This window comes from Ornithorhynchus anatinus, chromosome 11 (assembly GCF_004115215.2).
Source record: "Ornithorhynchus anatinus isolate Pmale09 chromosome 11, mOrnAna1.pri.v4, whole genome shotgun sequence".
Classification (NCBI taxonomy): domain Eukaryota; kingdom Metazoa; phylum Chordata; class Mammalia; order Monotremata; family Ornithorhynchidae; genus Ornithorhynchus; species Ornithorhynchus anatinus.
In genome coordinates, this window is record NC_041738.1 from 60,663,982 (window position 1) to 60,676,626 (window position 12,645).

At 63.7% G+C, this 12,645-nt stretch overlaps 1 protein-coding gene across 1 annotated transcript; it reads right to left on the minus strand.

Annotated features, from left to right (window-relative positions):
* Positions 1 to 35: 35 nt before the first annotated feature.
* On the minus strand, positions 36 to 9,696 carry KIF18B (kinesin family member 18B). Its single transcript, XM_029075040.1, has 15 exons — positions 9,365 to 9,696; positions 9,117 to 9,274; positions 7,930 to 8,034; positions 7,705 to 7,815; positions 7,399 to 7,596; positions 7,064 to 7,240; positions 6,879 to 6,953; positions 6,684 to 6,769; positions 6,105 to 6,303; positions 5,519 to 5,625; positions 4,021 to 4,235; positions 1,900 to 2,473; positions 990 to 1,104; positions 673 to 773; positions 36 to 370 (listed from the first exon to the last, which is right to left on the minus strand). Exons 1-14 carry the CDS (start codon positions 9,681 to 9,683, stop codon positions 699 to 701), a joined length of 2,514 nt encoding a protein of 837 aa, XP_028930873.1. The 5' UTR covers positions 9,684 to 9,696; the 3' UTR covers positions 36 to 370; positions 673 to 698.
* Between the last annotated feature and the right edge of the window lie 2,949 nt (positions 9,697 to 12,645).

A 12,645-nucleotide genomic window follows, 5' to 3' on the forward strand; every position in this document is an offset into this window, starting at 1 on the left:
CGGCCCACGGTCACAACACAGCCGCCCGGCGGGGCTACTTTTCCGTCTCGTCGGCCGCTTTATTCAGGGACACGGGTTCGCCCCAGAAGAAGAGCGAGGCCCAGCAGAAATTGGGCAGCGGGGTTTGAGTATGAAAGCAGGCGGGGAGAAAACTGGAGCTGGTGAGGGGGGTCCAAGCCTGACAGTTAGCTGGGAGGGGGGTGGTGGAAAAAGAAGGGGAGAGGAGAGACGGCTTTCAGGCGGGAGAAGAGCGGGGTTGGTCAGGAGAGGAGGGGGCGAGCCGGGGCGGTGGCAGGGCTGGATCTGCGGCCGGCGAGGAGTTCTAGCCCCTTACCCATCTGCGGTGGCCAGCTGGACGCAGCAGCGTGCTCTGGGCGAGGAGGAGGAGGGAGAGGAGGGTGAGCCGGGCCTTGGGCTCTTGGGCCTGATCCTGGGGTGAAGGGGAAGCTCTCCTCCCTCCCCGACACCCTCCACCCCCACCCCCCTCTTCGCCCACCTTGCCAGGTGGCCACTCGGACACCCACCCCCCGCCAGACATCTCCGGCCAGCCGGAAGCCCCGCCGGCCAGCCGCCGCTGCCTCATCCTCCTGGACCCCGGGGGCCGCTAGACTCTGAGAGCGGACGTGGGACCCCCTCAGGTCCCCGCCGCCCGGGGTCTTCGCCTCAGCCTACCTGGAACGGGCGGGGGTCGGGCCGGCTTAGCGGTGCTGGCGTGCAGGCGGGCGATGCGGCTCTGGCCGCCGGGGCCGCGTGAGGAGCGGGCGGCGGACGCGCTGGGAAGGAGGCGGGGAGGGAGATGAGTGGGGAGGCGACCGGGGGGGAACGGGGAGGGAGGGGCTGCGGCCTCGGTTTGGGAGCAGGAGGGAACACGGTCGGACGGCGGGGAGGGGAGAGAGGGGGCTACGGACGGGGGCCGGGCACAGGCAGACATGGGTGGGGGTGTTCAGAGGTGGGGAGGGGCACAGCCGCGCTCGACTCCGCGCTCTCACCTGACCGAGCGTCTCCTCCTCCGAGAGGCAGCGCTGGAGAGGGACGGGCCCAGTCCGGGGGGGGCGTCCCGGGGGCGCCGAGGGGCCCTTGGTGGTGAACACGGCCACGGGTCCCCTGGCAGAACAGCAGGGGAACGGTCAGCCCGCCAGGAATGACGCAGACACACAAACCAGTCCTCCCTCCAACCCCGCTTCCCTGACAGCCACGACAGGCCATCCTGGGCCAGGGACCAGGTGTCGGTATTACCCTGCAGCTCAAGGTAATAATAATAATAATGATGATATTCGTGAAGCGCTTACTATGCGCCGGGCAGTGTACTAAGCGCGGGGGTGAATACGAACAAATCGGGTCGGACGCGGTCCCTTCTAGCCTGGGGCTCGGGGTCTTCACCCCCATTTCCCAGACGGGGTCGCTGAGGCCCAGAGAAGGGAAGTGACTCGCCTCCGGCCCCCCAGCAGACAGGTGGCGGAGCTGGGATTAGAACCCATGACCTTCCGGTTCCCGGGCCCGTTCTCTATCCACTTGGCCACGCTGCTTCTTCTAATCACGGCGTCTGTGTCTCGCCACCGCAGGGTTTAGCGAGCGGAGGGGGAGGGAGGCCAAGGGGAGCGGGATGGGCCCAGGTCCGGTCAGCAGCCAGCTCGTGGTGGGCAGAGAATGCATCGTTGTTATATTGTACTCTCCCAAGCGCTTAGTACAGTGCTCTGCACAGTTAGCACTCAATATATACGACCGAATCAGTGACCGTAGGAGAAAGCACAACCCTGCTTACAGCAGAGGTCAGGAAATGTCCGGTCCCCCGAGGATCTGAGGGAAGGCGCCCTGCGTGTCAGTCCGTCGGAAGCGTCCTCCCTTGGCGTCGAGGAGGCGGGCAGACGTGGGGTCTGGGGGCGGCGGGGAGGGGCTTACCTGGGGATGAAGGGACCGCCCAGCCGGTCCTGGTTTCGGGGCACGTTCTCCCAGCCGGGGAACTCGGGGGCGCACGGCTTGCAGGCGGAGGCCGGGGCGGGCACGCGGCCACCCTCGGGGAGGTCGAAGGTGGCGTTGAGGTCTTGGCAGGGCAGGGCCCAGGGGACGGAGCAGTTTTGGGCGGCGGACGGCCCCAGGGGCGGCCGGGTCTTGGTGACGGTGGCAGGGCAGATGCGGAGGGAGCAGTGAGGCGGGTTAGCCTTGCCCACGGGGGTGCTGGTAGCCAGGCAGTGCTCCGCGGCGGGCGCCGGGCGGGGCAGGGGCCCCCGCCCCAGACAGGGCAGGAGGGATTGACGTTGCCGTTTGGCCTGCCGCGTGGGAGCGGGGGCTCTCGTCCGCTCTGGGGGGCTCGGCCCCGACTGCCACCTCCTCTTCTTCCGGGGCGGGCAGGGGTCGGCGGGCGAGGGGCCGGGGGTGGACGGGAGGCCGCCCAGCTGCCGGGCCGCGGTCCGCGTCACGGGGCCGGGGTGTCCGGAGGCGGTGGGGTTCTCCTGGGAAGGGGCCGGCCGCAGGTCTGGGAGAGAAGGGGGGCGTGGGTCGGGCCCAGGGGCAGAGGTGGGGGCGGCCAGGGGAGGGGTCTGGATGGCGAGGTCTGGGGAGGAGGAGAACCGGCTCTGGAACCGGAAACACATTTCGGGGCAGAGTCTCCCGGCCGGGGAGCTCCGGGGCGCACGGCCCGCGGGCGGAGGCCGGGGCGGGCACGCGGCCACCCTCGGCGAGGTCGAAGGCGGCGTCGAGGTCGTGGCGGGGCCCGGGGGATGGAGCGGTTCGGGGCGGTGGAGGGTGAGGGTGGAGACCCCGGGGCGGTTGGCGGTCCCGGGATCTGAGAGGTGGGACGTGGCGGTGGGGGGAGGAGGGCCAGAGCAGGGAATGATGATAATAATTATGGTATCTGTTAAGCACTTACTACGTGCCAGGCACTGTTCTAAGCGCTGGGGAAGACTGCGAGCCCGTCCTTGGGTAAGGATTGTCCCTACCTGTTGCCGAATTGTACTTTCCAAGCGCTTAGTGCAGTGCTCTGCACACAGTAATAAATTCAATAGAATTGAATTACAAGGTAATGAGATTGTCCCACGTGGGCCTCCCGGTCTTCATCCCCATTTTACAGATGAGGTCACTGAGGCCCGGAGAAGTCGAGCAGTCACTCAGCAGACAAGTGGCGGAGTCGGGATTAGAACCCACGTCCTCTGACTCCCCAGCCCGGGCTCTTGCCACTAGGTGCACTGAGTGGACCGGAAGGTCAAGGACAGGGGCAAATTAGCTCTCCCCCTCCTACCTTACCTAGCAGCCTTCCTAATAATGATAATAATAATAATAATAGCATTAGTTATGGTACTTGTTAAACGCTTACTATTGCCAAGAGCACCGTCCTAAGCACGGGGTTAGGTACAAACGAATCGGGTTGGACACTATAATAATGTTGGTGTTTGTTAAGCGCTTACTATGTGCCGAGCACCGTTCTAAGCGCCGGGGTAGACACAGGGGAATCAGGTCGTCCCACTTGGGGTTCACGGTCTTAATCCCCATTTTACAGATGAGGGAACTGAGGCACCGAGAAGTTCAGTGACTCGCCCAAAGTCACACAGCTGACGAGTGGCCGAGCGGGGATTCGAACCCATGACCTCTGACTCCAAAGCCCGTGCTCTTTCCACTGAGCCACGCTGCTTCTCACTATCCCCGTCCCACACGAGGCAAACAGCCTTAATCCCCATTTTACAGATGAGGAACTGAGGTACGGGGAAGTGAAGTGGCTTGCCCCAGATCACACAACAGACAAGTAATAATAACAGCGTGGGTATTTGTTAAGCGCTTACTTAAGACAGAACGAAACGAAACAAAAACTATACTTTCCAGAGTGCTTAGTACAGGGCGCTGCACATAGTGAATGCTCAGAGGATACCATCGACTGACAAGGGCGCTGGCAGAACTGCGGGGATGCCGAGGGGAGGGATCTGGCGGGGGCCAGGGTGGGTACGCTGGGTGGGCTGGGGGAGCCCGAGGGCAGGGACACGGGGGTGGCATACGACCGGGGCGCGGCGCGGGGTGGACCGGGGTGCTCACCCTCTCCAATTTCCGGGAGCCCCTCCTGGGACGGGTCGGCGTTGCCGTCCCGTTCCTCCTCCTCCTCGTCCTCCTCCCCCCACGGCACCGTCTTCTCCTCCCGCACCAGCCTCCGCAGGGCCGCAAACTCGGAGATCACGTCGGGGGTCAGGAGTTCGGCCGCCTTCAGCAGGGCGTACTGCCTCCGGGCCAGGCGCAGCACCGTCTGGGCCAGCCTGGGGGACCCCAAGCCGGTACAGTCATTAATTACGGTACCCGTTAAGCGCTTACTATGTGTCGAGCGCCGTTCTGAGAGCTGGGGTAGATACAAGTTAATCGCTTTGGACAGAGTCCCCGTCCCACGAGGCTCACTGTCTTATAATGTTGGTATTTGTTAAGCGCTCACTATGTGCAGAGCACCGTTCTAAGCGCTGGGGGGATACAAGGTGATCAGGTTGTCCCACGTGGGGCTCACAGTTTTAATCCCCATTTTACAGATGAGGGAACTGAGGCCCAGAGAAGCGAAGTGACTCGCCCGAGGTCACACAGCTGGCAAGCGGCAGAGCCGGGATTCGAACCCATGACCCGTGACTCCCAAGCCCGGGCTCTTTCCACTGAGCCACGCCGCGTCTTAATCCCCATTTTACGGATGAGGTAACTGAGGTCCAGAGAAGCAGCGTGGCTCAGTGGAAAGAGCCCGGGCTTGGGAGTCAGGGGTCATGGGTTCGAATCCCGGCCCTGCCACTCGCCAGCTGACTGTGGGCGAGTCACTTCACTTCTCCGTGCCTCAGTCACCTCATCTGTAAAAATGGGGATGAAGACCGTGAGGCTCAGGTGGGACAAACTGATTCCCCTGTATCTACCCCAGCGCTTAGAACAGTGCTCTGCACATAGTGAGCGCTTAACAAATACCAACGTTATTATTATAAAAGTGGCTCGCCCGAGGTCACGCAGCAGACCTGTGACGGAGCGGGGATGAAAACCCACGTCCTTCTGATTCCCGGCCCGGTGCTCTAGCCACTGAGCCCCGTTACTTCCACGTTCCTGATGAGGATCAGTTCCGCCTGGCCCGAGTAGGAGAACTACCGCCAAGGGAAGTGGGTCCCAGGGCTTCCACTCCCAATCCGTAGCGGGCCCCAGGGGAGAGAGCGGGCCTCTGAGCCTCAGTTTCCCCCCTCGGAAGGTTCAAACCCACTGCCGGGGGGGGGGGGGTGAGAAAATCGGGGAGAGGCTGTGGGTTCGGGGCAGAGCCGGGCAGCCTGCCAGGGGTCCCGACCCCCTGCTACCTCTGAGCCTCAACAAGCAGCTAATAAGATGCTGAGTGTTCAGGCCAGAGGCTCCGCTGAGTCAGGAACAGACGGTCCCCGGCAGGGAAGAAAAGTCAGCAGCCTCGCCGGCCCGGAGCGTGAAGCTGGAGAGAGATGGGACGGGGCCGGAAAGGCTAGAAGCGGAGGCCGGCACAGGGATCCGGGGCGGAACCCGGAGCCGGGCCTGAGGGCGGACGTGGACGGACGCTCACCTCCTGGTCCGGTCAGCACCCGAGGGCCGCGGGGACACGGGGTTTTCCGCCGCCGGTTCCGGAGGCCTGGTCAGCGGGGAGATGGGGCCGGGCCCTGGTGCCTGGTCCTGATGATAATGGTGGCATTTGTTAAGCGCTTACCAGGCACCGTACTAAGCGCTGGGGTGGATGCAAAGCGATGGGGTGGGGACACTGTCCCTGTCCCGCGTGGGGCTTCATCCCCATTTCCCAGATGAGGTAACCGAGAGCACAGAGAGGTGAAGTGACTCGCCCAAGGTCACACAACCGACAAGTGGCCCCAGGGAGGAAGGAGGGTTTGGAGCACATGGGGGGGCAAAGGACACGCTCTGTCCCTGGGCAAAAGAGCAGAGCCTCGAGCCCGGCCTCGGCCCCCTGGGCCCCACCCCAGCCCCCTTGACCGGTCCTACAGATTCCCCTTCGGTCCCTGGGTCAGGAGAGCTCTACCCGGGCAGAGCGTCCAGTTACTGCAGGACTTCCTAGCATCCTCAGGGGCAATAACACTCTTCACCTCCCTTCCTGACCCTTTGCTTTGCCCGGGCGGTGCTTGCAGCTCGGCCCGCCCCACCTGCTCTCCGGCGTCTTCATCCTCCGTTCTGACCGAGGCCTGGGGTCCCGAGAGACCGGTCCCCTCTGCGTCTCCCTCCGGCTGGGGCTCCGTCTCCCCCTCCTCCTCCCGGGGGGCTGCGGGGTTGGGCTGGGGGTGCCGAGAAGAGTCAGGGGTCCCGGGACCGGCAGGGATGGGAGACGGTGAGGAGGCCGGGAGGCTGGCCGGGAGGGAGAAACAGAGGTTGGAGCTGGAAGCGGGGAGCAGATGGAAAAGGGGCTGGGTGGGAGGTGGTTCTTCGCGGGGGCCGGGGAGAGGCGAGGGAAACCGAAGGTTCCAGCTTAGGCCCAGGACGACCGCTCCGACCGTGAAGGGTCCCCGGGGGCCGGTTGACACTTGCCGACCGAATTCGTGGGCCTTCTTGACCTTGGAGGTGGCGGAGGGGGGCAGTGGAGGGTCAAAGAGCCCTCGGGGCCCAAGCAGAGGGGGCTTTTCCACGTCGCCAGGGGCACAGGCGAAGGGGCGAATGGTGGGGGGAGTCCTCACCAGAGCTGCCCAGGCTGGAGGGGGACCGGAGGGGAGGACGGGGGGAGTTCTCACCAGATCTGCGTGGAACCGGCAGGGAGGCAGGGGGCCGGAGCCGGGATACCCTCGTAGGCCCGGAGCTTCTCCCTTAGGGCGGCCACCTGGAACGGCGAGACCCGGCCCATCAGAGGTCGGCCCGGGGAGCCCCCGGTAGCCCCCGGCCCGACCCAGCGGGGCCAGCTGTCCCTTCCGCGGGGCCCGGCCTCTCACCTCGGCCTTCAGCTGCTCACAGGCGGCGGCGTACTGGCCCGCGGGGCCGTCCAGGCTGATGACGTTGCCCTTCAGCTGGGACCAAGGGGGAATCCCCAGAGTCAGAGCGGGAGGGCGGACGCCCCCTCTCCCCGCAGGCCGCCCAGCTCCGCCCCGCCCCTCGTCCGTCCCCCGCGGGCACCCACCGAGAACTTGATCTCCTTGGCGCGGTCGGCGTACTTGAGGGTGTTGTAGGTGTCCTCGTAGGCCAGGGCCGAGGGGCTGACGGCGGCGATCATGACGGTGCGGCAGTTCCCGCCGATGGAGTCCTTCAGCAGGCGCGTCAGCTTGCTGTCCCGATAGGGCACGTGGGACTTGCGACCCTGGGAGGGGGGAGGAGATGATCGACGGGAGCGGGGCGGAGCCCGCCCACCCACCCGCCGGTCGCCTCCCCGAAGAGCCCAAGGGGCACCCAGGCAGGAAAGCCACGGTGGGGGAGCCCCGAGGAGAGGCCGGGCTGGAGGTCGAGGACGGGGCCGACCTTGGAGTCAGCCAGGGCGTTGAGGACGTTGATGAGGGCCAGCAGCGAGCGGTTGATGTTGGCGCCCTCGCGCAGTCGCTGCCCCCTGGCGCGGGTGTGGGACGCCCGCTCCGACCCGGCCAGGTCGATGAGGCTCATCTTGGCCAGCTGCAGGACCTGACCTCCGCCCGCCCCTTGGGCCTGCTGCCTCATGTAGATCTGGGCCGGGAAGGGAGGAGGGGGACGGGGAGTCAGAGACCCGGGGCTCAGCAGTGGCCGCTTACCGCCCCCCCCCCCCGGTGACCCCCGCCCCAGCCGCCCCAGGACCTGGAAGACGGCGTGAGAGCGGGACGAGGTGGCGTTGGCGTCGGTCGGGTGCTGGGTACGTTGACGGTTGCCGCGGGCCAACATCTCCAGGAGCTGTTCGGCCGAGGCCGGCTGTGGGGCGGGGCCGGCTCAGAGCTCCGGCCCTCCCGGCCCCCGCGACCCGCCCACCGTGGCCCGGCAGCGGTCTCCCCCTCCGCCCCTCCCGGCCCTCCAGCGGCGTCTTACCTGATGGTAGGACAGACCCTGGACCACCACCCCCTTGTCTGGGTCCTCGCGGATGGCCAGGGGCCCCTTGGGCTCCAGGAGGTCATGGATCTGCTCGTTGTACACCTGCAAGGGGATGAACAGGAGGACCCTGGGGGGCGGAGGACGAGGGAGGCGGCGCCGGGGGGGCCCTTGAGCCCCTCCCATCGCTCCACTCTAATCTCTCAACCTGTCGTCTGGACTGCGATCATCTCTGTTACACGGGAGACCGAGGCCCAGAGAGGGTAAGCGACCCATCCGAGGTCCCACAGCAAACCAGTGGCGGAGCGAGGACTAGAATCCGGGCCTCCCGCCTCCCGGTGCCGTGGGTCTCCCAGCACCGGGACAAGGGGCCAGCGGACTGGGCTTCTCTCCCCCAGCCGACGGCGACCGGGACTCGCCCCAGCTCCCAGAGATGCTCCGGGCAAGAAGCCAGAGTTTCCGACTCCGGTCCGGGGCTCCTCTTAGCCAGAGGGAAGGGAGGAGGCTGAAAGTGTCTCTCCATTCCGGGACCCTTCCTTCCTTCCTCCCCTCAACAGATCCTCACCTTTCTCGCCACCCACCCCTTGCCCAAGTCCTCCCTCCCCCTTCATATCCGAAAGACCACCATTCTCTCCATCTTCAAAGCCATCCTAAAATCACATCTCTTGATATTCACCCCACAGCACCTGGAACCATAATTTATTTTAATGCATCTTTCCTCGACTGTGAGCTCTTCGTAGGCAGGGAACGTGTCTACCAACTCGGTTGGATTGTGCTCTCCCAACCACTCAGCTCCCTGCTCTGCACACGGTAAGCGCTCAATAAGCAGCGTGGCTTAGTGGAAAGGGCGTGGGCCTGGGAGTCAGAGGACACGGGTTGGGTTCTAATGTGACTTTGGGCAAGCCGCCTGACTTCTCTGTTCTCCTCAGTTACCTCATCTGTAAAATGGGGGATTAAGACTGCGAGCCCCACGTTGGACAACCTGATTACCTTATATCTATCCCAGCGCTTAGAACGGTGCTTGTCACATACACACTCTTTCCACTGAGCCACGCTGCTTCTCTAAGTACCAGCGATGGGTTGAATAGATCCAGACAGGGGGCGAGGGGTTTCAGCCCAGGGGTTCCCCAGGATCGTGGGGGCAGGGGGTCGCCCCCGTCCCACCCCTGCCCGGGGCGAGACCGAACCTCCTGGTAGCTGACGAGCACCTGGCTGGGCTTCTCCTCCCTGCAGTCGTCGAGTCGGCGGTAGAGCTCCCTCGTGGTCAGGTACATGATGCCGGGGTCGGCTTCGCTGCCCAGCATGGTGTGCGTCTTCCCCGCCCCCGTGGCACCGTAGGCAAACACTGCCGGGGGGGAGAGGCCCGGGTGAGTGACGGCCGGCAGCCCCCCCCGCCCACCCCGGCTCCCACCCCGCCCCCCGCCACCGGACCGACCCGAGCAGTTGTGTCCGCGGAGGACCCCGTCCAGGATGTCGCGGGTGGTGTGCTGGAACACCTCCTGCTGCGTGGCCGCCTCCCCGAAGACCCGGTCGAAGACGAAGCGCAGGTCCTTGCCCTTCCTCCGGGGGCCGTCCTGGCCGCCCGCCCCCCACGGGCCGGGGAGACCGGCCTCGGGCCCCTCGGGGTCAAACACCAGCACCCGCCCGTCCGCCACCTGCACCACCGGCCGCCGCCGGCCCTCCAGCTCCCGCGGGGTGGGGGGCCGCACCCGCACCACCACCGTCACCGTGCCCTCCTCCTCGTCCGTCACCATGGCGACGAGCGGCCCGGCCGGTCCCGGGGAAAGACGGGGGGGGGGGGGGGGGGGGCGCGAGGCGAGGGGCGCTCCGGACCCCCCGATTCCCACCGACAGATGAGGGGCCCCGGGGACGAGGTAAGTCTGAGGGGTCAGCGGGACAGCCAGGTAGAGAGGTCCGGAAGGCCAGAGGAAATGCAAGTCTGTAGAGAAGGCAAGAAGTAGGGGTTGGAAACTCGTTCGTTCATTCAATATTTATCGAGCGCTTACCAATAATAATAACGTTGGTATTTGTTAAGCGCTTACTATGTGCCGAGCACTGTTCTAAGCGCTGGGGTAGACACAAGGGAATCAGGTTGTCCCACGAGAGGCTCACGGTCTTAATCCCCATTTTACAGATGAGGTAACTGAGGCACCGAGAAGTTAAGTGACTCGCCCAAAGTCACACAGCTGACAAATGGCCGAGCCGGGATTTGAACCCCTGACCTCTGACTCCAAAGCCCGTGCTCTTTCCACTGAGCCACGCTGCTTACTGTGCGCAAAGCGCTGTACTAAGCTCTTGGGACAGTTCAGTATAACAACACACAGCCTGCCCGCAACGAGCTCACAGTCTAGTGGGGGAGACAGACATTAATATACATAAATTCATTTTGGGCAGGGAACATTTCTACCAACTCTGCTACAGTGTACCCTCCCAAGTGCTGAGAACGCCGCTCCGCTTACAATAAACCCTCAGTAAATGTGATTGATAGATTAGGTAGATTTGAGAACCGTCCCCATACAGATGGAAGTTGAATCTGCGGGAGCGAATGAGTTCTCTGAGGGAACGGGTGTAGATGGAGAAAGGAAGGGGACCCGGAATTGAGCTTTGAGGGACCCCCCCCCCCCACCATTATCAGGAGGCAGAAGAGGGGCCCGGGAAAGAGACTGAGGAGCAGCTAGAGAGCTAGGAGGAGAACCAGGAGATGGCAGAGTCAAGTACGACTGAACGAATGACATCCGAGAGTAGATAATATTTCCAGAAGGGTGGGGGTGTCAGAGGCAGCTGGGATGTCAAGGAAGATTAGGTTGGAGTAGAGGTGATGGTTTACAGCCGAGAGGAAAGTATCCGCCCATTCTGTGAGCCAGGGGCTCTCCCTCCCTGCTCCACTCAACAGATTCTCACCGCCGACCCCTTGCCCACATCTGCCCCTCGCCTGGAATTCCCTCCCCCTTAATATCCAACTGACATCATCTGCTATTTGTCACCCGCTCCCCCCGTTCTGGGTCTGTCCTAGTCCCCCTCCGCCCCCCGAGGTCTGGGAAAACTGGGCTTGAGCTCTCCCCAGTCCACTGCCTTGTTGCAGGCCCAAACGGGACATCAGCTGCCTTTGGTCCAGGGATGCCCAGATCCTGGAGGCAGGAGAGGAGAGGGGTGGGGACACCCCCAGGGAGTGTCCATACCGACACTCACAGGGGATCTGGTCTCCCCCTTCTGAGATACAGGGTAGGCCCGGTCGGCGCCTACAGGGAAAGGATCAGGTTCCCCTCATAAAGTTGTGCAGGGGATGTCGAGGATTCCCTCTAGAGATTTTGGGGGGAGGACTCTGCCCCCCTCCCATACAGATGTGCAGGAGAGGGTCCAGGTCTCCGAAAAAACGTAGGGAAGGGTCCCATCCCTGCCGGTCAGACGGGCCGCGGGGGGCCCCTTCCGTTCATTCGTTCAGTTGTATTTATCGGGTGCTTATCGTGTGCAGAGCACTATACTGAGCGATTGGGAGAAGACAAAATAACAGTAAACGGACACATTCCCCGCCCACAACGAGTCAGATGTGCAGGGGAGGGTCCCAATCCCCCTTAGAGTTTTGGCGGAGGGTCCCGCTCCCCCGATAGAGATGAGCGGTGGAGGGTCCCGGCCCCCAGACTGATGTGCTGGGGAAGGGTCTCGGGACCCCATACAGATATGTGTCGGCGGGGGTGGGTCCTATTCACCCCCTACAGTTGGGTGGGAGGAGGTCCCAATCCCCACCATAAAGATGTGCGGGTGAGGGTCCCAGTCCTCCCCTTACAGATGTGCAGGGGAGGGTCTCCATCCCTCCCATACAGATGTGCGGGGGAAGGTCCTTCCCCCCATATAGAAGTGCAGGGAGGGTCTCAGTCCCCCCATATATATTTCCATTACCCTATTTATTTAGTTAACGAATTGTACATCGCCTCGATTCTATTTAGTCGCCATCGTTTTTACGAGACGTCCTTCCCCTCGACTCTATCCATCGCCATCGTCCTCGTCCGTCCGTCTCCCCCGATCGGACCGAGAGCCCGTCGGACGGCGGGGACCGTCTCTATCTGTTGCCGACTTGTTCATCCCAAGCGCTTAGTACAGTGCTCTGCACATAGTAAGCGCTCAATAAATACTATTGAATGAATGAATGTAGTGATGTGTGGGGGAGGGTCCCAGACCCCCCATCCAGAAGTGCAGGGGAGGGTCCCCTTCTCCCCACAGAGTTGTGCGGGGGAGGGTCCCCCTCCTCCCATACTGAAGTGTGGGGAGGGTCTCGTCCCCCCTAAAGTGATGTGTGGGGGAGGGTCCCGGCGTCCCCATACAGAAGCGTGGGGAGGCTCCGTTCCGCTCCCGTAGAGTCGTGCAGGGAAGGCTCCCAATCCCCCCCAAAAAGATGTTTGGGGGAGGGTCCCAGTGTCCCATCTCCCCCCATAGAGATGTGCGAGGGAGGGTCCCCATCTCCCCGATAGAGATGTGAGGGGGAGGGTCCCAGTGTCCCCCCCCACCACAGAGATGTACAGGGGAGGGTCCCAGTGTCCCCCCGCCATAGAGACGTGTGGGGGAGGGTCCCCATCTCCCCCATAGAGGAGTGTGGGGAAGGTCCCCTCTCTCCACAGAGATGTGCGGGGAGGGTCCCGGTGTGTCTCCCCCCCCCATAGTGATGTACAGGGGAGGGTCCCAGCACGCCCCCCACCCCCACAGAGATGTGCGGGGGAGGGT

What these genes read in the sequence shown, in the direction of transcription:
- KIF18B (XM_029075040.1), bottom strand. Translation starts at nt 9,683, where the DNA reads ATGGTGACGGACGAGGAGGAGGGCACGGTGACGGTGGTGGTGCGGGTG. An exon ending in ACGCCCTGGCTGACTCCAAG is followed by an intron (nt 7,241 to 7,398) that starts GTCGGCCCCGTC and finishes CCCCCCTCCCAG; the next exon opens with GGTCGCAAGTCCCACGTGCC. An exon ending in GCCGGTTCCACGCAGATCTG is followed by an intron (nt 6,304 to 6,683) that starts GTGAGAACTCCC and finishes CCTCCCGGCCAG; the next exon opens with CCTCCCGGCCTCCTCACCGT.